At 49.2% G+C, this 25545-nt stretch overlaps 1 protein-coding gene across 2 annotated transcripts; it reads right to left on the bottom strand.

Annotated features, from left to right (window-relative positions):
* Nucleotides 1–13945: 13945 nt before the first annotated feature.
* Nucleotides 13946–25206, bottom strand: rnf152 (ring finger protein 152). Of its 2 annotated transcripts, none has more exons than XM_070880354.1 (3): nucleotides 25185–25206; nucleotides 18265–18484; nucleotides 13946–17358 (listed from the first exon to the last, which is right to left on the bottom strand). In XM_070880354.1, the coding sequence occupies exon 3, from the start codon at nucleotides 17297–17299 to the stop codon at nucleotides 16679–16681; it is 621 nt and encodes a 206-aa protein (XP_070736455.1). In that variant the 5' UTR covers nucleotides 17300–17358; nucleotides 18265–18484; nucleotides 25185–25206; the 3' UTR covers nucleotides 13946–16678. The 2 variants fall into 2 exon arrangements, with proteins under 2 accessions (XP_070736455.1, XP_070736454.1); XM_070880353.1 differs by lacking the exon at nucleotides 25185–25206 and adding an exon at nucleotides 24877–25136.
* Between the last annotated feature and the right edge of the window lie 339 nt (nucleotides 25207–25545).

Genomic DNA, 25545 nt, shown 5'->3' with positions numbered 1-25545 from the left:
GAATGGTGGTGCAGGCTCAAAGGGCCGAATGGCCTACTCCTGCTCTGATTTCTTATGTTCTTACATTGGCATATATGGACTTTTGTTGCCTAAAGTTTGGCAGAGTGTGATATCTGAAATGTAAAAAGAAAGGCTTGCATTTCTATAGCGCCTTTCACGACCACCAGACGTCCCAAAGCGCTTTGCAGCCAATGAAGTACTTTTGGAGTCACTGTTGTAATTGGAAGTGTGTGATAAAGTTTTCATGATTTTTTTTTATCCATTCCTGGGATGTGGGCGTCGCTGGCAAGGCCGGCATTTATTGCCCATCCCTAATTGCCCCTCGAGAAGGTGGGGGTGAGCCGCCTTCTTGAACCGCTGCAGTCCGTGTGGTGAAGGTGCTCCCACAGTGCTGTTAGGGAGGGAGGTCCAGGATTGTGACCCAGCGACGATGAAGGAACGGCCGATATATTTCCAAGTCAGGATAGGGTGAGACTTGGAGGGGAACGTGGAGGTGGTGGTGTTCCCATGAGCCTGCTGCCCTCGTCTTTAAAGTGGATATGATTTTTGCCTCCTTTAAAATCCCTCACCATCTTGTTAGAGCAGAAAGGTGGGGCAGTCTGTATCCGGGACTTTTTCAACCATATGGAAAACTGGCCAAGGTCACGCCGTGCAGTCAGGCGTGGTTAAATATTAGCCAAAGCTGCGATTCAAATTTGGGCCTTTGATTGCAAAAACAACAAAAACAACAACAACTTGCATTTATATAGCGACTTTAATGTAGTAAAATGTCCTAAGGCACCTCAGACAAAAATTTGACAGTGAGCCACATAAGGAGATATTGGTGAACCTTACCAACGGATCCATTACAGACCCAATCCACATCCGGACCGGGGTCAAACAGGGCTGTGTCATCGCTCCAACCCTCTTCTCAATCTTCCTCACTGCCATGCTCCACCTCACAGTCAACAAGCTCCCCGCTGGAGTGGAACTAAACTACAGAACCAGTGGGAAGCTGTTTAACCTACGCCGCCTCCAGGCCAGATCCAAGATCACCCCAACCTCTGTCGTTGAGGTGCAGTACGCGGACGACGCCTGTGTCTGCGCACATTCTGAGGCTGAATTCCAGGATATAGTCGATATATTCACCGAGGGCATATGAAAGCATGGGCCTTACGCTTAACATCCGTAAGACAAAGGTCCTTCACCAGCCTGTCCTCGCCGCACAGCACTGCCACCCAGTCATCAAGATCCACGGCACGGCCCTGGACAACGTGGACCATTTCCCATACCTCGGGAGCCTCTTGTCAACAAAAGTAGACGTTGATGCAAAGATTCAACATCGCCTCCAGTGCACCAGTGCAGCCTTCGGCCGTCTGAGGAAAAGAGAGTTCGAAGATCAGGCCCTCAAATCTACCACCAAGCTCATAGTCTACAGGGCTGTAGTAATACCCGCCCTCCTGTATGGATCATAGGCATGGACCATGTACAGTAGGCATCTCAAGTCGCTGGAGATATATCACCAACGATGTCTCCGCAATATCCTGCAAATCCCCTGGGAGGACAGATGCACCAACATTAATGTCCTCATCCAGGCCAGCATCCCCAGCATTGAAGCACTGACCTCACTCGATCAGCTTCGCCAGGCAGGCCACATGGTTCGCATGCCAGACACGAGAGTCCCTAAGCAAATGCTTTATGCGGAGCTCCTTCATGGCAAACGAGCCAAAGGTGGACAGCGGAAACGTTACAAGGACACCCTCAAAGCCTCCCTGGTAAAGTGCGACATCCCCACCGACACCTGGGAGTCCCTGGTCCAAGACTTCCCTAAGTGGAGTAAGTGCATCTGGGAGGGCGTTGAGCGTGAAGAGGTCAGGTGCAGGAAGGAGCGTGCGACAAATCAGTCCCACCCCACCTTTCCCCCGACGAATGTCTGTCCCACCTGTGACAGAGACTGTAATTCTCGTATTGGACTGTTCAGTCACCTGAGAACTCACTTCAGGAGTGGAAGCAAGTCTTCCTCGATTCCGAGGGACTCCCTATGATGATTAATGTAGTAAAACGTCCCAAGGTGCTTCACAGGAGTGTTATCAGACAAAAATATGATAGCGAGCCACATAAGGAGATATTAGGGCAGGTGATCGAAAGCTTAGGAGCATCTTAAAGGAGGAAAGAGAGGTGAGATTTAATGGAGGGAGTTCCAGAGCTTGGGGCCCAGGCCACCGATCGTGGGGCAATGAAAATCGGGGATGCTCAAGAGGCCAGAATTAGAGGAGCGCAGAGATCTCGGGGGGCGGGGTTGTGGAGCTGGAGGAGATTAGATATGGCCCTTATGGCTAAAGGGATCAAGGGGTATGGAGAGAAAGCAGGAAAGGGGTACCGAGGTGAATGATCAGCCATGATCTTATTGAATGGTGGTGCAGGCTCGAAGGGCCGAATGGCCTACTCCTGCACCTATTTTCTATGTTTCTATGTTTCTATTATAGAGATAGGGAGGGGCGAGGGCCATGGAGGGATTTGAAAACAAGGATGGGAATTTAAAATTCAAGGCGTTGCTTAACCGGGAGCCCATGGCAGCCCACGGTAGCGTAGCACTGCGCTATTGCAGTTGTCAGCTGTAACTTTAACTCACCATCACGTCAACACAGTCTGTGCAGGACCTCAGCAAGTAATTAGGTTGATGCCCAGAGGTTATCTTCAGAAATAGCAAAGGCAATTATCGCGTTCCACATGATGTTGTGTCAAGAGGATTATATTTCCGGGGAACATCAATTTGCATGAAAAAAAATATGCTTACAGTTCCATTTCAGCTGTGTGATTTATACCACAGAGACCGTGGCAGATTTTCTCTACAATGCATTATTTTTTCTTTACTCTGCAACAACTAGGCAGCAAATACACAAGCTTCGGCACGTAAAAAAGGACAGACTTGCATTTATATAGCTCCTTTCACGACCACCGGACGTCCCAAAATGCTTTACAGCCAATGAAATGCTTTTTAAAGTGTAGTCACTGTTGTAATGTAGCAAACGCAGCAGCCAATTTACAAGTTATGGTGGCATAGTGGATATGTTACTGGACTAGTAATCCAGATGCCAGGACCAATAATCCAACTAATTGTCAGGAGACATGAGTTCATAATCCCACCACGGCAGCTGGGGAATTTAAATTCAAGTAAATATTCCGGAATTGAAAAAAAAGCTAGTATCAGTAATGATTGCCACAAAACTTCTGGATTGTTGTAAAAACCCATCTGGTTCACTGATGTCCTTTAGGGAAGGAAATCTGCCGCCCTTACCCGGTCTGGTCTATATAAGAACATAAGAAATAGGAACAGGAGTAGGCCATACGGCCCCTCGAGCCTGCTCCGCCATTTAATACGATCATGGCTGATCCGATCATGGACTCAGCTCCACTTCCCCGCCCACTCCCCATAACCCCTTATCTCCTTATCGTTTAAGAAACTGTCTATTTCTGTCTTAAATTTATTAAATGTCCCAGCTTCCACAGCTCTCTGAGGCAGCGAATTCCATAGATTTACAACCCTCTGAGAGAAGAAATTTCTCCTCATTTCAGTTTTAAATGGGCAACTCCTTATTCTAAGCTCATGCCCTCTAGTTCTAGTCTCCCCCATCAGTGGAAACATCCTCTCTGCATCCACCTTGTCAAGCCCCCTCATAATCTTATATGTTTCGATAAGATCGCCTCTCATTCTTCTGAACTCCAATGAGTAGAGGCCCAACCTACTCAACCTTTCCTCATAAGTCAACCCAACTCATGTCCGGAATCAACCGAGTGAACCTTCTCTGAACTGCCTCCAAAGCAAGTATTTGTGCCTCCAGACCCCCCAGCAATATGGTTGACTCTTAACTACCCCTCTGAAATAGCGGCTCACCACCACCTTCTCAAGGGGCAATTAGGGATGGGCAATAAATGCCGGCCTTGCCAGCGAAGCCCACATCCTGTGAACGAATTTCTAAAAGCTGATGTCATCATCTTAAGTAAAACCAACAAATTATTTATTTGAATTGAAAGACAGGAACCTATGCTCGATCCAAGGATGCGTGTCGGAATAAATACAATGGGCTAGAAATTGCGGGCGGAGGCCGAAATATGCCTCTGACCTGCAAAAACAATGACAGAAGTACCTCCAGGTGGGCAGATTGTGACAGGTTGCGATCTCAGGCCTCGAGGTGGAGGGCAGTGTAAAGGCCCACGGATCCCAGGAACGCAGGCGGCTCGGAAGCACCCCTGGGATCACATGGGCCTGGTCCTCCAATCAATGAGCAGAATTACATTTCAATCATTTACGAAGGGAATTCCCCGGTGACATGCAATAGAATTGGAATGTTATTCCCAATTTCCTTCATTCCACCAACCTCAATAAAAATTTAAGTTTTTGATACAAGTTCCATACATCATTTAAAGCTGTCACCCGGACCAATATTCACATCGACTCATTTCGTACAGTGCATGTGCATAACTTTGGATACGAAAATGTTAATTAAAGCCTTAGATATCCCCTTACGCTGATGCAAACATGCCCAGAGCCTGCTTGCATCAACTGTAAGACTTACGTGGGCAATTGCTGGCCAGTCGGCCGGCATATAGCCCAACGTCGCACAGCAATAGCTTTTCCACGGCGCCCACGAATGGCCCGTCAACGTTTACATTGACGGCTGCGAATTCCGGATTTTGCACGTGCACAAGCGCATGCGGAAATCCGCAAATTGTGGGCCATTTCAAAGGGATCTCGACGGTGTACCCTGAGAGCCCCCGCAATTTCTGAGCCAATACTTTGTACATTATTATTCCCCAAAGTGATTTTAACCCAGAATCAATTTTATCTTTAAATAAATGAATATTCTCGGCTGACGAGGTGGAACAGCGCTCAGAATAACACTGCTAAAAGTTAACCAATGAACTTCAGAGCAATTATTCTGATGGCCTCCTCCTCAAATCCCCTCTAATTGGCAGGGGATTTGAGGGGAACTTTTTTCACTCAGAAGGTGGTGGGGGTCTGGAACTCACTGCCCGAAAGGGTGATAGAGGCATAAACACTCACCACATTTAAAAAGCACGTGGAAATGCACTTGAAGTGCCATAACTTACAGGGCTACGGACCGAGAGCTGGAAAGTGGGATTAGGCTGGATAGCTGTTTGTCGGCCAGCGTGGACTTGATGGGCCGAATGGCCTCCTTCCGTGCTGTAAATTTCTATGATTCTATGACAATTTTTACACATCTTGAAAGGCAAAACACCTTGTAACAACTGATCGCGGACATTTGGAGTGTTTGTGACTGTCAAAAGAGATCCTTCGATGATAGATCTTCCTTCCTTCCTTCCTTCCTTCCTTCCTTCCTTCCTTCCTTCCTTCCTTCCTTCCTTCCTCCCTCCCTCCCTCCCTCCCTTCCTTCCTTCCTTCCTTCCTTCCTTCCTTCCTTCCTTCCTTCCTTCCTTCCTTCCTTCCTTCCTTCCTTCCTTCCTTCCTTCCTTCCTTCCTTCCTTCCTTCCTTCCTTCCTTCCTTCCTTCCTTCCTTCCTTCCTTCCTTCCTTCCTTCCTTCCCTCCCTCCCTCCCTCCCTCCCTCCTTCCCTTCCCCTCAATGAGACGTTAAACCGAGGCTCCATCTGCTCTTGCAGGTGGAAGTAAAGGATCCCGTGGCACTATTCCGAAGAAGAGCAGGGGAGTTATCCCCGGTGTCCCTGGGTCATTATCACGTTGCTGTTTGAGGGGAGCTTGCGAAAGCCAAGTGCAAACAGCGGAAGGAGCACACGACAACCCAAGCCTTTATATCCAGAGGACTAGAGTACAAGGGGGGAGAGTTTATGCTGCAGCTATACAGAGGCCTGGTTACACCACACCTGGAGCACTGTGAGCAGTACTGGGCCCATACATTAGGGAGGATATATTGGCCTCGGAGGGAGTGCAGCGTAGGTTTACCAGAATGATACCCAGACTCCAAGGGTTAAGTTGCGGGGAGAGATCACACAAACTAGGGGTGTATTCCCTGGAATTTAGATGGTTAAGGAGTGATCTGATCGAAGCTTTCAAGATATTGAGGGGAACGGAGAGGGCAGATAGAGAGGAACTATTTCCACTGGTTGGGGAGTCTGGGACTAGGGGCATAGTCTAAACATTAGAGCCAGACCTTTCAGGAGTGAAATTAAGAAATATTTCCACACACAAAGGGCGGGAGAGGTTTGGAACTCTCGTCCACAAATGGCAATTGATGCTGGATCAATTATAATTTAAAATTGGAGACTGATAGCTTTCTGTTAATCAAAGCTATTACGGGATATATGGAGTTAGGTCGCAGATCAGCCATGATCTCATTGAATGGCGGAACAGGCTCGAGGGGCTGAATGGCGTCCTCCTGCTCTTGCGTTCCTGTCCTACAACCTGAACAGACAGCTTCACACTTTTCACCAACCACAGCACCTCCAGCACCACAGCATCGCCCCAAGCCCCTCCTCCGGTTGTGTACTGGATCGCCGGCCGAGATTAGATGCTCAAGACCATGAGTGGGTCTTTGAACCCACAGCTTTCTGACCCACAGGCATAGAATGCTGCCAACTAAGACAAGGTGACACTAAACACTGGCTATGTGTTACTGTAAATAAAATGCAGCATCATTTCTGTACTGCCAGCAAAGCCTTCGGATTGGCCAATCTTTATCAGGATTTCTGAAAGCAACAGACTGTGACTGAGCCCAACACAGCTCTGGATAATTTCCAGTCAGCAGCTGTGAGAACTGTTATGTATCTGTAAAGCATGCACTCCCATGTTCCGCCACCGGGGAGCGCATCCCCTGAAGTCCCAAGGGATCCCAGCATCCCTTGGGAGCACTGTATATAAGCCAGCCCCTAAGGCCTCTTCCTCGCTCTGGAGTGTCTTAATAAAGACTGAGGTCACTGTTATTTTAACCTCCCTGTGTACAGTCTCATCTGTGTTAGGAACACAACAACTGGCGACGAGTATACGAATCCAACGCAAAGGTGCAGCAAACTGTGGGCATCATGGAGAAGTTCTCGAAGGGTGAGAACTGGGAAGCCTATGTCGAACAGCTAGACCAGTATTTTGTAGCCAACGAGCTGGACGGAGAAGGAAGCGCTGCAAAAAGGAGAGCGGTCCTCCTCACGGTCTGCGGGGCACCGACCTACAGCCTCATGAAGAATCCTCTGGCTCCGGTGAAACCCACAGATAAGTCGTATGAGGAGCTGTGTACACTGGTTCGGGAGCATCTTAACCCGAGGGAGAGCGTGCTGATGGCGAGGTATCGGTTCTACACGTGCCAGCAATCTGAAGGTCAGGAAGTGGCGAGCTACGTCGCCGAGCTAAGGTGATTTGCAGGACAATGTGAGTTTGATGGCTACCTGGAGCAAATGCTCAGAGACTTTTTTTTGTACTGGGCATTGGCCATGAGACCATCCTACGAAAACTTTTGACTGTAGAGACATCGACCCTCAGTAAGGCCATTGCGATAGCACAGGCGTTTATGTCCACCAGTGATAACACCAAACAAATCTCTCAGCACACAAGTGCTAACAATGTTCATAAATTAACTGGAACTGTGTTTGCGAGCAGAAATGTACAGGGCAGAATCCACGAGTCTGCAACTGCCAGCAGGCCTCAGGTGACCCAGATGACTCAGAGTCCACAACAAAGGATGAATGCCAGGCAATTCACACCTTGTTGGCGTTGTGGAGGCTTCCATTCAGCCTATTCATGCCGCTTCAAAGGGTATGTTTGCAAGAGCTGTGGAACAATGGGGCACCTCAGATGAGCTGCAAGCTCTGCAAAACCTGCTAATCACCACGTGGCAGAGGAAGATCAGTCCATGGTGGATCAAAGCAATTTCGAGCCTCAGAGAGAGGAGGCAGATGCTGAAGTACACGGGGTTGCACACATTTTCGACGAAATGTCCACCTATAATGCTAAATGTAAAATTGAATGGCTTACCCGTAGCCATGGAACTGGACACTGGCGCTAGCCAAACCATCATAAGTTAAAAGATGCTTGAGAGACTGTGGTGCAACAAGGCATTCAGACCAGCCCTGAGCCCCATCCACACGAAACTGAAAACGTACACCAAAGAGCTTATCACTGTCCTGGGCAATGCCATGGTCAAGGTCACCTACGAGGGCACGGTGCACGAACTGCCACTCTGGATTGTCCCGGGCGATGGCCCCACACTGCTTGGAAGGAGCTGGCTAGGCAAAATCCACTGGAACTGGGATGACATCCGAGTGCTATCACATGTCGATGAGACCTCATGTACCCAGGTTCTTAACAAATTTCCTTCCCTTTTTGAGCCAGGCATTGGAAACTTTTCCGGGGCGAAGGTGCGAATCCGCTTGGTCCCAGAGGCATGACCCATTCACCACAAGGTGCGAGCGGTACCTCATATGATGAGGGAGAGAGTGGAAATCGAGCTGGACAGGCTGCAACGCGAGGGCATCATCTCCCCAGTGGAATTCAGCAAGTGGGCCAGCCCGATTGTTCCCGTGCTCAAAAGTGATGGCATGGTCAGGATTTGCGGTGATTATAAAGTAACTACTAATTGTTTCGCGCTACAGGGCCAATATCCGCTACCTAAGGCAGATGACCTATTTGCGACGCTGGCAGGAGGCAAGATGTTCACCAAGCTCGACCTGACTTCGGCCTACATGACGCAGGAGCTGGAGGGGTCTTCGAAGGGCCTCACCTGCATCAACACGCACAAGGGACTGTACATCTACAACAGATGCCCATTTGGAATTCGGTCGGCTGCAGCGATCTTCCAGAGAAACATGGAGAGCCTACTCAAGTCGGTACCACGCACGGTGCTTTTTCAGGACGCCATATTGGTCACGGGTCGGGATGCCGTTGAGCACCTACAAAACCTGGAGGAGGTCCTCCAGCAACTGGATCGCGTAGGGCTGCGGCTGAAGAGGTCGAAATGCGTTTTTATGGCAACAGAAGTAGAGTTTTGGGGGAGAAAGATCGCGGCGGACGGCATTTGGCCCACAGACGCCAAGACAGAGGCTATCAGGGTCGCGCCCAGGCCACAGAACGTCATGGAGCTGCGGTCGTTCCTGGGACTCCTCAACTATTTTGGTAACTTCCTACCGGGGTTAAGCACCCTCTTAGAGCCCCTACATGTGTTATTGTGTAAAGGTGAGAACTGGGTATGGGGAAAAAAACAAGTAATTGCTTTTGAGAAAGCCAGAAACATTTTATGCTCCAACAAGCTGCTTGTATTATATAACCCGTGTAAAAGACTTGTGCTAGCATGTGATGCATCGTCGTACGGAGTCGGGTGTGTATTACAACAAGCTAACGTTACGGGGAAGTTGCAACCTGTCGCCCATGCCTCCAGGAGCTTGTCTAAGGCCGAGAGAGCCTACAGCATGATTGAGAAGGAGGCATTAGCGCGTGTGTTCGGGGTAAAGAAAATGCATCAGTACCTGTTTGGCCTCAAATTTGAGCTTGAAACCGATCACAAGCCCCTCATATCCCTGTTCGCTGAAAACAAGGGGATCAATACTAATGCCTCAGCCCGCATACAAAGGTATAACTATACCATCTACCACAGGCCAGGCACCGAGAACTGTGTGGATATTCTCAGTCGGCTACCATTGCCCACCACGGGGGTGGAAATGGCGCAGCCTGCAAACTTGTTGATGGTGGCGCAGCCCGCAGACTTGTTGATGGTCATGGAAGCGTTTGAAAATGATAAATCACCTGTCATGGCCCGCCAGATTAGGACTTCTACCAGCCAAGATCCTCTGCTGTCCCTAGTAAAAAACTGTGCACTGCATGGGAGCTGGGCCAGCATCCCCGTTGAAATGCAAGAGCTAATCAAGCCGTTGCAGCGGCGAAAGGACGAGCTGTCCATTCAGGCAGACTGCCTGTTGTGGGGTAACCGCATAGTGCTACCCAAAAAGGGCAGGGAGACGTTCATCTCAGATCTCCACAGCACACACCCGGGTGCAGTAATGATGAAAGCAATAGCCAGATCCCACGTATGGTGGCCCGGTATCGACTCTGACTTAGAGTCCTGTGTACGGCAATGCAGTGTGTGTGCTCAGTTGAGCAACGTGCCCAGAGAGGCACCACTAAGCTTGTGGTCCTGGCCCTCCAGACCATGGTCGAGGATCCATGTCGACTATGCGGGCCCGTTTCTCGGTAAAATGTTCCTGGTGGTGGTGGATGCTTTTTCAAAATGGATTGAATGTGAAATAATGTCGGGAAGCACCGCCACCGCCACCATTGAAAGCCTGAGGGCCATGTTTGCCACCCACGGCCTGCCTGACATACTGGTCAGTGACAACGGGCCATGTTTCACCAGTGCTGAATTTAAAGAATTCATGACCCGCAATGGGATCAAACATGTCACCTCGGCCCCGTTTAAACCAGCCTCCAATGGGCAGCCAGAGCGGGCAGTACAAGCCATCAAACAGAGCCTTAAACGAGTCACAGAAGGCTCACTCCAAACCCGCCTGTCCCGAGTACTGCTCAGCTACCGCACGAGACCCCACTCGCTCACAGGGGTGCCCCCGGCTGAGCTACTCATGAAAAGGACACTTAAAACCAGACTCTCGCTGGTTCACCCCAACCTGCATGATCAGGTAGAGAGCAGGCGGCAGCAACAAAATGGTAACGATGGTCGCGCCACTGTGTCACGGGAAATTGATCTGAATGACCCTGTGTATGTGCTAAACTATGGACATGGTCCCAAGTGGATTGCGGGCACGGTGATAGCTAAAAGAAGGGAATAGGGTGTTTGTAGTCAAACTAGACAATGGACAAATTTGCAGAAAGCACCTGGACCAAACGAGGCTGCGGTTCATAGACTGCCCTGAACAACCCACAGCAGACACCACCTTTTTCGAGCCCACAACACACACCCAAAGAATCAACAACACCACCCCGGACCAGGAAATCGAACCCATCACGACCAACAGCCCAGCAAGGCCTGGCTCACCTAACAGCCCTGCAGGGCCAACAACACACCAGCCCAGCGAGGGCACAGCCAACACACCAGAACAGACATTTGTACCGAGGCGGTCGACCAGGGAAAGAAAGGCTCCCGACCGCCTCACCTTGTAAATAGTTTTCATTTTGACTTTGGGGGGGGAGTGATGTTGTGTATCTGTAAAGCATGCACTCCCATGTTCCGCCACCAGGGAGCGCATCCCCTGAAGTCCCAAGGGATCCCAGCATCCCTTGGGAGTACTGTATATAAGCCCGTTCCTCACTCTGGAGTGTCTTAATAAAGACTGAGGTCACTGTTACTTTAACCTCCCTGTGTGCAGCTCATCTGTGTTAGGAACGCAACAAGAACCTATTGCCCAACCACCAAGTAATCACTCACACCATTGCTCATCACACACAAGATTCAAATGTGTGAAATAGATTCAAATCTAGACTTGACTACTCCATCGCACTCCTGGCTGGCCTCCCACGTAAACTTGAGGTGATCCAAAACTTGGCTGCCTGTGTCCTAACTCGCACCAAGTCCCGCTCACATCTCGATTTCAAAATTCTCATCCTTGTTTACAAATCCCTCATGGCCTCACCCCTCCCTATCTCTGTAATCTCCTCCAGCACCCCCTCCCCCCCCCCCCCGCCACCCCGAGATGTCTGCGCTCCTCATATTCTGCCCTCTTGAGCATCCCCGATTATAATCGCTCCACCATCGGTGGCCGTGCCTTCTAATGCCTGGGCCCCAAGCTCTGGAACTCCATGCCTAAACCTCTCTGCCTCTCTTTCCTCCTTTAAGACACTCCTTAAAACCGACCTCTTTGACCAAGCTTTTGGTCATCTGCCGTAATTTCTTCTTTTTGGCTCATTGCCAATTTTATCTGTTTTGTCTTATAACAGTGCTGTGAAGCACCTTGAGACGTTTCACTACGTTAAAGGCACTATATAAATACAACTTGTTGTTGTTGTTCTCACAGGAGGAGATTCTGAACTGTAACCATCTCTCCATCCCCCCTTTCATTCCACAGCGAGGGAGTAGTTGATGAACCCCAGAATTGGTATCCTTTATGAGCATGGAAGAAAGTCTACTGGTGCAGATTTTGTTCCTCGGAATTCTTTTTTTCTGGAAAAATACCCCGGAAGGAAAATTATTCCACAGGATTTTTCCTGATAATGAAAGCCCCCTCAAAAATTTCCACTGCCACTTTTTCTTTTACATTTGCAGCAGTAGAAAATCATTATATACTCCCGGTGTCAGCCGTGGCTCAGGGGGCAGCACCCTCGCCTCTTGAGTCAGAAGGTTGTGGGTTCAAGTCCCACTCCAAGGACTTGAGCAGAAAAATCCAGACTGACACTCCCAGTGTAGTACTGAGGGAGTGCCACACTGTCGGAGGGGCAGTACTGAGGGAGTGCTGCACTGTCGGAGGGACAGTACTGAGGAAGTGCTGCACTATCGGAGGGGCAGTGCTGAGCGAGCGCTGTACTGTCGGAGGGGCAGTACTGAGGGAGTGCTGTACTGTCGGAGGGGCAGTACTGAGGAAGTGCTGCACTGTCGGAGGGGCAGTGCTGAGGGAGTGCCGCACTGTCGGAGGGGCAGTACTGAGGGAGTGCTGCACTGTCGGAGAGGCAGTACTGAGGAAGTGCCGCACTGTCGGAGGGGCAGTACTGAGGAAGTGCTGCACTGTCGGAGAGGCAGTACTGAGGAAGTGCTGCACTGTCGGAGGGGCAGTACTGAGCGAGCGCTGTACTGTTGGAGGGGCAGCACTGAGGAAGTGCTGCACTATCGGAGGGGCAGTACTTAGGGAGCGCTGCACTGTCGGAGAGGCAGTACTGAGGAAGTGCTGCACTGTCGGAGGGGAAGTGCTGCACTGTCGGAGGGGCAGTACTGAGGAAGTGCTGCACTATCGGAGGGGCAGTACTTAGGGAGCGCTGCACTGTCGGAGAGGCAGTACTGAGGAAGTGCTGCACTGTCGGAGGGGAAGTGCTGCACTGTCGGAGGGGCAGTACTGAGGAAGTGCTGCACTATCGGAGGGGTCGTCTCTCGCATGAGACATTAAATCGAGGCTCTGTCTGCTCAGATACTATTTCAAAGAAGAGCAGGGGAGTTCTCCCCGGTGTCCCGGGGCCAATATTTATCCCTCAATCAACATCACTAAAACAGATTATTTGGTCATTATCACATTCCTATTTGTGGGGAGCACGCGGAAGCCAAGCGCAAACTGCGGAAGGAGCGCACGACAACCCAAGCCCCCCCCACCCACCGTCTGCCCCACCTGTGACAGAGACTGTAGGTCCCACATTGGTCTCATCAGTCACCTGAGAACTCATGTTATTGTGGAAGCAAGTCATCCTTGACACGGGGGGACTGCCTAAGACAGAGAGCTGTTTGTGGGAGCTTGCTGTGCGCAAATTGGCTGCCATTGCCCACATTACAACACTGACTGCACTCCAAAAGTACTTCATTGGCTGTAACGCGCTTTGAGACGTCCAGTGGGTTCATGAAAGGCGCTTTCTTCAGGAATGAGGAGAGATTGGGTCGACTAGGCCTGTATTCACTCGAGTTTAGAAGAAAGAGAGGGGATCTCATTGAAACGTATAAAATTCTGACTGGGTTGGACAGACTGGATGCGGGGAGGATGTTTCCCCGGGGCTGGGAAGTCTAGAACAAGGGGTCACAGTCTCAGGATACCGGGTCGGAAATTTAGGACCGAGATGAGGAGAAATGTTTTCACTCAGAGGGTGGTGAACCTGTGGAATTCTCTACCCCAGAAGGCTGTGGAGGCCGAGTCACTGAATATATTTAAGAGGGAGATAGATAGATTTCTAGACACAAAAGGCATCAAGGGGTATGGGGAAAAAGCGGGAATATGGTGTGGAGATAGAGGATCAGACATGATCATATTGAATGGCGGTGCAGGCTCGAAGGGCCGAATGGCCTACTCCTGCTCCTATTTTCTATGTTTCTATGAAGCATGTGTAGCTTTAATAAACAACTTGGGTAACGTTTATTGAAGTTTATTATAAACTGTTGAGCAATGTTATCAATACAACCGGAATCACAGTACAGTGGTCCATTTTAAACTATATCAATGCGTTCCTTTACAATCATCATTAAACTAAAATGAACACTGATACAAAGAATAGGCAGGTTTAGATCACTGCTTCATAAAAATAGGTCAGTGAGAAGAAGTAATCCTATTGCAGCTTCATGCATTTCTTTTATGTTACGGCTGGAGCTAGCACAGAGACTACATGACAGTCAGCAACTATAAACAGCAGCATCGCCATCGCTTGCAAACCCAGCTGTTTGGCAGGTTACCACAGGCACTGTGCACAAACTGGCAGTCCCGATATCCCAGCTCGCCCGGCCACAAAGACATGTCTGTAAGAACAAATAACCCCGTGAAAAAGCATTAAAACCGTTTAACAAGGGGTCAAGGGTTATGGGGAGCGGGCGGGGAAAGTGGAGTTGAGGCCAAGATCAGATCAGCCGTGATCTCATTGACTGGCGGAGCAGGTTCAAGAGGCCGAATGACCGACTCCCGCTCCTAATTCTTGTGTGTAACACGTACAGGTGGCAGTGGTTACGGGGGTTATTAACCGAGGCCCGTCTCCGGTCTATTGACCGAATTCTGTTTGTGTTGCAAGGAGAGGAAAGAGAAGTTATGTTGCCACTCGTATTCACTGAACCGCTGTAGGCCCGAGAGAAGCCTGATGTCCAGTTGCCCATTGAGGGTCACGCTTAAAAACTGTACATGAAAATATCCAGATAAATGGAACAAACAACGGCACCACAAATATAACCTGGCAATTGGTTATAAAGGGTTTCCAGGAATATTTCAGCACTTTTTCCCCAAAAGCCGACTCAACTCTATCTACAGAACCGGAGGAACAGTGTAAAATTTTGGACAGTGAGATTTTTAAATTTCCTGTCTGGGAAGGTGACAAAACCTAAGTGAAAGCAACTGTACTTTGCCCCTGTAAATCTGAACAGAGTCAGACAAGACGTTCTCAACAGTCTCAGCTTAGCTCCATTCATAATTGGCCATTTCATTTTTCTGCCAATGTCGTCTTAAGTCATAACAGATCAGCCTTCACTCCCCGCATTAAGTGGATCGGCATTATTACAATGCCAGAGTCCATGGCCACTTTGCAAACGTCCAACGATGCCATTCAGCCCTTTTTCCGACTGTAATGTATTTGCTTCGTGGGTTCGTGGCTAAAGAATTCATAGCAACACATTTGCTATTAAGAACTAGTTGGTTTATTAGCAAAAGGTTTAACAATCACACTACACATTACCAGTTCATCCACCAGGCTCGCAACTGCACAGCTCATCGTGGATTCCCCCGAACCTAACTGGCTGGGGTTTTATTGAGTCTTGTGAACATCATGTGACTGGCTAAGCCAATCCCAACTCAACAGCTCTACAAACCTGTGACCTTACATTACAGCAACATCCAGGACTGCACAGCAGGACACCAAATTGCATCTTGAACAGTGAATGAATTAACATTTGTTTTTCGAATTAAAAATCTTACGCACTCAAAAGATTTCGATAAATCTGGCAGAATGCTACAAATCCCCCAAGCAGCCTGATACATAAAATCAGCTTTCGTCACCTCGTGTGCTTGATAGTCTAAAATGCTAAATGACTTTGCCACCAAGTTAACTATTCATTTGAGAGCCACCTCTACCTAAAATGATGTCAAATTGGACATATCAAATATGCCTTCTAAATAGATGAATTAACAGATCGCGAACAGGGAATTAAAACAATCTACTATTACAGGTCGGTTTCACACTGTCAAAAAAATGTTTCAACTGCAAACCTCATTATCGTCAACATCTGCGCGCAGTTCACAACTCACCCGAAAGTGTTTCAATTATTTTACGCTCCTTATGATTATATGTCACTGTGGTTTTATTTGAAAACTTCTACGCTCGTATACACAAATCTAAAAGCAAAATTGGGGGAAACAAACCAGATCGAGATCAATTTCCGACAGTTTGTGAAAAAAATCCAAAATATTCCAATCGATGCAATTCAGCCTCAAATAAAATGGCTGGGTTTTTTTTTCGGTTTCTTAATGTGGCTGCACCTGTATACTTGTCTAAATTTGTTGCTCCCATTCCAGACGCGGCTGAGAAAAATATGAGCTTTTTAGGTCTGCAGGAGACTGCGACAGGTCGTGGAGATAAAGCCTCAGTTCTGACAGGGTTGTCGAGGTTTCCAGTTTATTGGAAGCGCCTTGGTACGTTTCACTACCTTAAAGGTGCCATATAAGTATAAGTTGAAGTTGTTGTATTCGATGAAGCCTATTAACACCTACAACAGATGGATTCAAGCTACACTGTGAATAGTTTTATTGCACCGCCCATCACAAGGGAGTTAATAACAGTTTAGAAATTGCTTTCCATTCGTTTTTTTGCATATCGCCTGACTTCAGGTGCAAAGAAAAATCCCCCATCAAAATCCAGCACAAAGTACTGTTTTCACTGATCGAACAAATTACACCTCTTGGGGCATCGATCGCTTCCCCCAAATGAATCATTCTTGCAGTTTTGTGCAACTTCCCCAGCATTGCTCTGAAACCCTCGGCTTTTTTGAGAGACGAAACGCTCCGGGTTTTCCAGTTCAGCCACAGTCCAAGGAGGGAGGGTTGAGGGGGTGTCTCTCGCATCGGTAAATGTTGGAAAACGCCCATCGGTTGTGGGAATGGCCGCTTCCTTCAGCCACAGGAGATGGCGGTGAATCGCTTGGAGATGCAGGACATGTTGTGCAGGACGATGCCAAGCAGGAAGAGGAGGACACAGGCCACAAGCAGCACCGTGCAAACGCCCGAGCAGGTGGAGGTCTTGACCCCGTCCCTGCCTTCCTCCTCGTCCTCGCCCTCCCGCGGTCCGCTCTGCATCTGGTGCGCTGGATGCTGCTGCTGCTGCCGCTGCTGATGCTGATGGTGATGGTCCCCGGGAATCAGCACGGCAGTGAGAGTCTTGCGCTGGTTTCCCGGCAGCAGGGTGCCCTCCTTGGCCACCGTCAGCGGCACCATATAGCAGCCACTGCTCGGCAGGCGGATGAAGACCGGGGTGTGGTCGGAGGCGTGCGGCAAGCTGACCGCGGCGAGGATGTCGGGGTCGTCGGGCAGCTGGGAGACCGACAGGCCGGGGGAGAGCCTGGTCACGCACCGGCACCAGGGGCACAGCAGCTCCTTCTGACCGCTCCGCATTTGCTGAAGGCAGACGGAGCAGCACGTGTGCTTGCAGTCCAGTTGCTTGGGCCGGCGGCGTGGGCTGTAGTAATTGAAACAAATCTGGCACTCCAGTTGGGAATCTTGCGAGACCATCTCCATGTTCCTTTGCCGTTAAAAATAAAAAAAACCCAGAGATACTCAGTGGCTTCAGACAGCGTCTGTGGGGAGAGAAACAGAGTTAACGTTTTGGGTCTCTGACTCTTGGTCAGAACTGGCAAAATGTAACAGAGTTAACGTTTTGGGTCTCTTGGTCAGAACTGGCAAAATGTAACAGAGTTAATGTTTTGGGTCTCTGACCCTTGGTCAGAACTAGCAAAATGTAACAGAGTTAATGTTTTGGGTCTCTGACCCTTGGTCAGAACTAGCAAAATGTAACAGAGTTAATGTTTTGGGTCTCTGACCCTTGGTCAGAACTAGCAAAATGTAACAGAGTTAATGTTTTGGGTCTCTGACCCTTGGTCAGAACTAGCAAAATGTAACAAACAGAGTTAGCATTTCGGGTCTCTGACCCTTGATCAGAACTGGCAAAAGTTCAAAATGTAACATTCTTACGGAAGTGCAGAGGCAGTGAAAGGGGGAGGGGAGGAAAGAACAAAAGGAAAGGTCTGTGATCGGGGCCCAGGAGAGGCGAGGGCCCAGGGGCAGTACGGACCAGCCCACACTGTGCGATATGTGCGCGCACTAGGTCCGTGCAGCAGAGCTGGTCTCCAGTCGTCCTGGTTAACCCTTGCCACTGGACCAAGACCTCGCTCTGTCAAGCCCGTGTGGTGGCTGGTGTGCAACGGTCACCCCACGTTAAAAAAATCCACGCACAGGCATCTTCCACCCTTCAGGATGTAGTTTGAGACCTGAAATATTAGGTCCTTCATTGAAACATCTGTGAACTCATCCCTTTTCGGCGTGGAAGCAAGTCATCCTCGATACGAGGGACCGTCTACGATGATGAGGAAGGCAGGAGAGATTTGAAAGACAAAAGGGATGATGGGCCGAATTGAGATGCTAATGGCGCAAGTTAGGAAACAAAAGATGAGTCTAGATAGGGTGGTGAACGATGGAATAATTACCAGTGGCCATGGGAACCTTTATACCGACAAATGCCTTTTTAGTTTAAAGAGCGATCTGGGTTTTCTGAGAAATGCACGCTCATATTTCCCAACTCCCTTCTTCAGAAACTCTCATTCGCTGGTTTAAGTGTTCCTAGTCTTCAGGCACTCCTTCAGGAGGGAGCGGGTTACGCAGCGTGCTGTCACATCCACCAGACACCCAGCTGATTTCTTTCATTACCTGCAAAAAGAAAAGCCATTAAAAAAAAGGTAATATTTGAAGTCAATGTGATCATTGACAAAGTGATTGCATGCTGGTATTATTGGTGGATAGGAGCTGTCCCACTCACAACAACAACTTGCATCTATATAGCACCTTTAACGGAGTAAAACATCCCACGGCGTTTCACAGGGGCGATTATCAGATAAACAACAACAACAACTTGTATTTATATAGCGCCTTCAACAATAACAACAACTTTTATTCATATAGCACCTTCTACACAATGAAATGTCCCAAGGAGCGTTTATCAGACAACAAATTTGACACCGGGCCGAGCGATTGGGGCAGGTGACCAAATGCTTGGTCAAAGAGGTGGGTTTTACGGAGCGTCTTAAAAGAGGAAAGAGAGGCGGAGAGGTTTAGGGAGGGTGTTCCAGAGCTTGGGGCCCAGGCAGCTGAAGACACGGCCACCAATGGTAGAGCGATTATAATCAGGGATGTACCAGAGGGCAGAATTAGAGGAGCGCAGACATCTCAGGGGATGACAAACACTTGCACCACATTGTACGCTAAACTAGTTCCGATATTTTTCCCTAAAGGAAGTAGTTGGCCCGAGACGCGGGAACAATCGTGTACTTATCGGTGTTCAGTTACGCGAGGTACTGCGCCAGAAACTCAGCTCATCCTTTCACAGAACGTGTGTCATGTGCATCAGAGAGTTTAAGCAAACGGATCACTGGCAACCAGGCCATTAAACATGGAAAATACCTCCGTGCCTTTGAATGCAGATTAACGACTACATTAGCCAAGCCGAGCGAGCAGGCTGGCACAGCGCAGCTGTTCGATGCTGTGCCTCAAGGTGGCAGGATGCCAGCCTGCACCCGCTGCTTCCCACCCTGCCCGTTGCCTTTCTCAGACGTGCCAAGTCGGGGCGGCACCAGCGCGGACACGACGGGCCGAATGGCCTCCTCCTATGCCGCAGAGTTCTGTGATTTTTAAAGAAACGTTTACGCCTGGCCTGGCTTGCCAACGGGCCAGAACTAAAAACAAGCGGAGAGTCAGCCCGCCCCCAACTTTCCGCGTATCTCTCTCGAACCAGCCGGCTCCCGGAGGGCTGGCAAGCAAGACTGCCCGCTCCCGCCTGCTCCGACAGGAATAAAGTATTGGCAATATTTCCGTCTCCTCTCTCTGTGAGTAAAAGGTCAGCTGTCAGCGCAAAGTGGACTTCCAGGTTTCCTGCTCCAGAGGTAAAGTATTTCAATAGTTTCAAACACGACAACTTGTATTTATATAGCGCCTTTAACATAGTAAAATGTCCCAAGGTGCTTCTCAGCATATTATCAAATAAAATTTGACGCCGAGCCACATAAGGAGCTATTAGGGCAGAGCTTGGTCAAAGAGGTAGGTTTTAAGGAGCGTCTTGAAGGAGGAAAGAGAGGTAGAGAGGCGGAGAGGTTTAGGGAGGGAGTTCCAGAGCTTTGGGCCCAGGCAACAGAAGGCACGGCCACCGATGGTGGAGCGATTATAATCAGGGATGCTCAAGAGGGCAGAATTAGAGGAGCGCAGACATCTCGGGGGGGTTGTGGAGCTGAAGGAGATTCATCATCATCATAGGCAGTCCCTCGGAATCGAGGAAGACTTGCTTCCACTCTAAAAATGAGTTCTCAGGTGGCCGAACAGCCCAATACGGGAATTACAGTCTCTGTCACAGGTGGGACAGACAGTGGTTGGAGGAAAGGGTGGGTGGGGAGTCTGGTTTGCCGCACGCTCCTTCCGCTGCCTGCACTTGGTTTCTGCATGCTCTCGGCGACGAGACTCGAGGTGCTCAGCGCCCTCCCGGATGCTCTTCCTCCACCGAGGGTGGTTCTGAGCCAGGGATTCCCAGGTGTTCTCGATCAGGCCAACATCCCCAGCATCGAAGCACTAACCTCACTCGACCAGCTCCGCTGGGCGGGCCACATTGTCCGCATGCCCGACACGAGACTCCCAAAACAAGTGCTCTACTCGGAACTCCTACACGGCAAGCGAGCCCCAGGTGGGCAGAGGAAACGTTTCAAGGACACCCTCAAAGTTTCCCTGATAAAGTGAAGGAGATTACAGAGATAGGGAGGGGCGAGGCCATGGAGGGATTTGAAAACAAGGACGAGAGTTTTAAAAATCGAGGCGTTTCAAACATTTTCTTGAAAGGCAATGTGGAGATTAAGTACATTCCCATCAAAAAATTGCTGTCAAAATAGTCTCTTGTTGCTGAAGGAATATTTAAAGATTTCAGATATGTTACTCAGGACAACTCAGGTTTCTGGTCACTCAATCTGTGCCAGGCAAACAGAATCACAGTTGGAGCCGCCCACTGTTGGGAGCCAAACCCATTTACTATTTATCTCCAACCTATAGCTTGTTTGCAGTTTTACAACCGAGATTAGAGTCACAAGTTTTATTGACGTGCCAGGGATATGAAGACACTGACACTGCCTTTTGCATCCTCAGAGCGTCGAAGTGCTTTCTGAAACGTACTGTCATGTAGGGAAACGCAGCAGTCAATTTGCGCACAGGAAGCTCCCACAAGCAGCAATGTGATAATGACCAGATAATCTGTTTTTTTTGTTATGTTGATTGAGGGATAAATATTGGCCAGGACACCGGAGATGACTCCCCCGCTCTTCTTCAAAATGGGGCTTCGGTTTTACATTTCATCCTAAAGACAGCACCTCCGACAGTGCAGCATTCCCTCAGTACTGCCCCTCCGACAGTGCAGCGCTCCATCAGTACTGCCCCTCCGACAGTGCAGCGCTTCCTCAGCACTGCCCCTCCAACAGTGCAGCGCTCCCTCAGTACTGTCTCTCCGACAGTGCAGCACTCCCTCAGTACTGCCCCTCTGACAGTGTTGCACTCCCTCAGCACTGTACTGGGAGTGTAAGCCCTAGATTTTTGTGCTTAAGTCTCTGGAGTGGGATTTGAACCCAGAACTTTCTGACTCAGAGGCGAGGGTGCTGCCCACTGAGCCGATTAATTCATGCAATCCATCAACACGCTCCCATCACTATTTGTTTAACCAGCAGGTCGCATGTTCGAAGAGGAACCCTCCCAACAGTGTCAGCTGTGGCGCAGTGGGCAGCACACTCCCCTCTGAGCGAGCAAGTTGTGGGTTCAAGTCCTGGTTAGGCTGACATTAATTACATAATTTCAATATATTTACTGGGCATATTTGAGAATCAAGATTGAAAGCACAGAACCTATGTCTATATTCTCATAGTGACAGAAATTCTGGAAGATTGGGAGGATTAACAGTAGTTAACAGTAGTCGGAGGGACAGTACTGAGGGAGTGCTGCACTGTTGGAGGGGAAAATTGAGGAAGTGTTGCACTGTTGGAGGTGCCGTCTTTCAGATGAGACATTAATCCTCAGGTGCAAGTAAAGATCCCATGGCACTATTTCGAAGAAGAGCCTGGGAGTTATTCCTGGGGTCAATATTTATCCCTCCATTAACATTAAAAAAAAGATTATCTGGTCATTATCACAGTGCTGCTAGTGGGAGCTTGCTGTGCGCAGGTTGGCTTCCGCGTCTCCCACATTACAACAGTGACTACACTCCAAAAGTACTTCATTGGATGTAAAGCGTTTTGAGATGTCTATTGGTCATGAAAGGCGCTATATAAATGCAAGTCTTTTAATTCTGCTGTGAGGAGCAGCTGACCTATCCAAAGCCATTGTTCCTACTTGACCAAATCACCCATTTTCCATTTGACCGCTGGAGCCAAAAAAACATATTTCGATAGATCCTAATCTGGTTGTGTGTTGACAAGAAAATTGCTGTCAAAATATTCCCATGTTGCTGAAAGTTTAAAGATTTCAGATATGTTACTCAGGACGTTCCAGGTTGCTGGTATCTCAATCTCCCCCCCACCACCTCCCCCTCCCTGAGAGATTGTTTTGTGTCTTCCAAGTTTCTTATACTGAAAAGGCGATACCCAGGATGTGTTTGGAAGGGAGGGGACATCAGAAACCTGCTGATGAAATGTTTGAGACAGAGTAAGCAGCGGTTATAAAATCACACATTCCCCTTACAGCAAATTATCTTTGAGGTCAGTCATAGCTCAGTGGGCAGCATCCTCACCTCTGAGTCAGAAGGTTGTGGGTTCAAGTCCCACTCCAGGAACTTGAGCACATAAAATCTAGGCTGACATTCCCAGTGCAGTGCTGAGGGAGTGCTGCACTGTCAGAGGGGCAGTACTGAGGGAGCGCCGCACTGTCAGAGGGGCAGTACTGAGGGAGCGCCGCACTATCAGAGGGGCAGTACTGAGGGAGCGCCGCACTGTCGGAGGGGCAGTACTGAGGGAGTGCCGCACTGTCGGAGGGGCAGTACTGAGGGAACGCCGCACTGTCGGAGGGGCAGTACTGTGGGAGCACTGCACTGTCAGAGGGGCAGTACTGAAGGAGTGCCGCACTGTCGGAGGGGCAGTATTGAGGGACACCGCACTGTCGGAGCGGCAGTACTGATGGAGCCGCCGCACTGTCAGAGGGGCAGTACTGAGGGAGCACCGTATTGTCGGAGGGGCCGTCTCTCGGATGAGACTTTAAACCGAGGTCCTGTCTGCTCTCGCAAGTGAACGTAAAATTCCCACGGCCATTATTTCGAAGAAGAGCAGGGGAGCTATCCCCAGTGTCCTGGGGCCAATATTTTTCCCTCAATCAACATAACAAAAATAGATTATCTGGTCCTTATCACATTGCTGTTTGTGGGAGCTTGCTGTGCGCAAATTGGCTGCTGCATTTCCCACATTACAACAGTGACTACACTCCAAAAAGTACGTCATTGGCTGTAAAGCGCTTTGGGACGTCCGGTGGTCATGAAAGGCGCTATAGAAATGCAAGTCTTTCTTTTTAAACCTGAAAATGTGATTTACCACTGGTTATGTTTTGCAACCGAAAGAAGGAATCCATTTCTTTAACAAAAAGGGACAAAAATGCATATGTTTAACATGAACTACTTTATTTGTAGTGAGGGGATGCCTTTTGCCCTCACTGTTACACTGTGGGAGCTACATACTGAACTGTACCTCCACAATGTACCGCCTTTGTCCATTGTACAAAAACCTTCTGCTTTTAATATATATAGATATATATCACAGAAATATTTACACTGGTCTGAACGTGACAATTTAATTTTACCCCGGGGGGAAGGCAGTTCGGTATCTGTAGGAAAATTCCTTCTTTCAAAAAAGAAATGGAAATTAATGAAAACAAATACAATACTGTACCAACAAACCCTACGCCTTTGTGCCTGTGGTCATACTCTGTACAAACACTCCTTCCAAACTCTGCTGTCAGAGGCGAGGTGCAAATACAAAGAGGCTCTCCAATTATAACATAGAGAAAAACAATAAGGGAATATTTCCACAAGTAAACCTCTGAGTAAAGGGTCAAGGGGCAAATATGAGGGTAGTCTGCCTGGCTGCTCCGGGGGACTCTTGCATTAAGCACACACACACACCTTCATCTTTGCAGTCACGCACAAACAATAAACAGTTTTTGGTTCATCTCTGTGCGGTCGAGTGAGTTGCTTTAAAAAAAAACTTAACCAAATATTTATAGAATTTTTTTGAAAAAAACACAAGGGCAACAAGATTAGGCATGTGAAGGCTGTGCTGCTATCGTGCTGAGAAACATTGCAAACCCGCTTTGATTCCTCCCAACTACTCCATGACCTTCCACGCTAGCCTGGACGAAATGTTATTTCAGCCAATTTGCAACTATTTGTGGCTTCACTCAAACTGCACAACGCGATAAGGTGCATTCATTACACCGTCTCTCACAAACGCACCACGCATGTACTGTCCCAGTTTTTTATATTTGGTGAATGGTTGCATTATTTACCCCTCTTCCTCCTCCTGCCCTCCAGGCAATCTGACACTACTCGCAGTATCCGACAGCGCACAGGGAGGCCATTCAGCCCATCGCGCCTGGGCTATCCTCCCAGCATTTGACGCTGGGTGACCTTTTCGCATCTTCCCAGCTGGAGAGGATGGCATTCCCGATTCAACTGGCCAGAGACCCCGCACCACCACCACCTACCCCAAACTCCAGCCTACCGTCTTGCATTAAGATTCAAAGATATGACTGTTGTTAATATTGCTAGAAATAATTGGGGGCGACCTCACCCTCTTTGCAAAGAACGCAATTTAATGCAACATTCACCCTTGCCAACCCCCCGAGCATTGCTCCCGGCCGGTGAATATTGGAGCGACTCACTGCATTCGTTGGCAAGTAGTGACAGAGCCACAATTGGGGACAGCTCCCCTTCCTTGCAGTTACTTGCATCTGGACACAATCATGCATGCAAACACACACACACACACACACACACAAAACAGGGTCAAATATTGCAAACAGAAACAAAAGCCCAGAAATACCTTCAACAATCTCTGAGCCTGTGACACTAGCAAGCAGCCTCTGTATTTTGGGAGTGCTTGCAAGCAGCAATGCTACAAATTGTCTCTGATTCTCTGTCCGACAGCAGTGCTGCAATAAATGAATGGCTTGCCCCTCCGCAGTCTCTCTCTCCCTTTTTATATACTTGCTTAATTCTTCTTCAGATCCTATTTTCTTCCTCGCCTCCTTCCTCTCTCTGCAAATTAGGTCGCCGTGGCTATTCTTGCTTGCAGCATCCAAATGCAACCCCCACCCCAGCCCAGCCCAGCCCAGCCCCCCTGTCGCTTACCCCTATTCCATTGCCAGCCCGACAACTCTGCCTGCTGCTTGTCCAGAGCCCAGCTACATATAGGCAGCCGCCGGGCGCGTGGCACGCTGGGAGTTGTAGTCCCCCATGCCGCCCCGCTGCTGCATTCTCCGGCGGAGGGGACTACAGTCCGCAGCGTGCAACGCGCGCGCCACCAGCCAGCCAGCCTGGCCCCGCCCCCCCGCTGCCAGCTGGCACGAGCCCGGGCATTGTTCACACTTTGATTGACAGGTCCCCTGGTTCAGTGTCAGCACACTGGCTCTCTCTGGCCTCTCATTCCTCAAGGTTGCGGGTTCAAGTCCCACTCCAGAGACTTGAGCATCAACCAATCCTAGGCTGACAC

Source organism: Pristiophorus japonicus, chromosome 5, assembly GCF_044704955.1.
Source record: "Pristiophorus japonicus isolate sPriJap1 chromosome 5, sPriJap1.hap1, whole genome shotgun sequence".
Lineage (NCBI taxonomy): Eukaryota > Metazoa > Chordata > Chondrichthyes > Pristiophoridae > Pristiophorus > Pristiophorus japonicus.
Note: the sequence above shows the minus strand (reverse complement) of the source record. Positions and strands in the feature narration are given on the sequence as shown.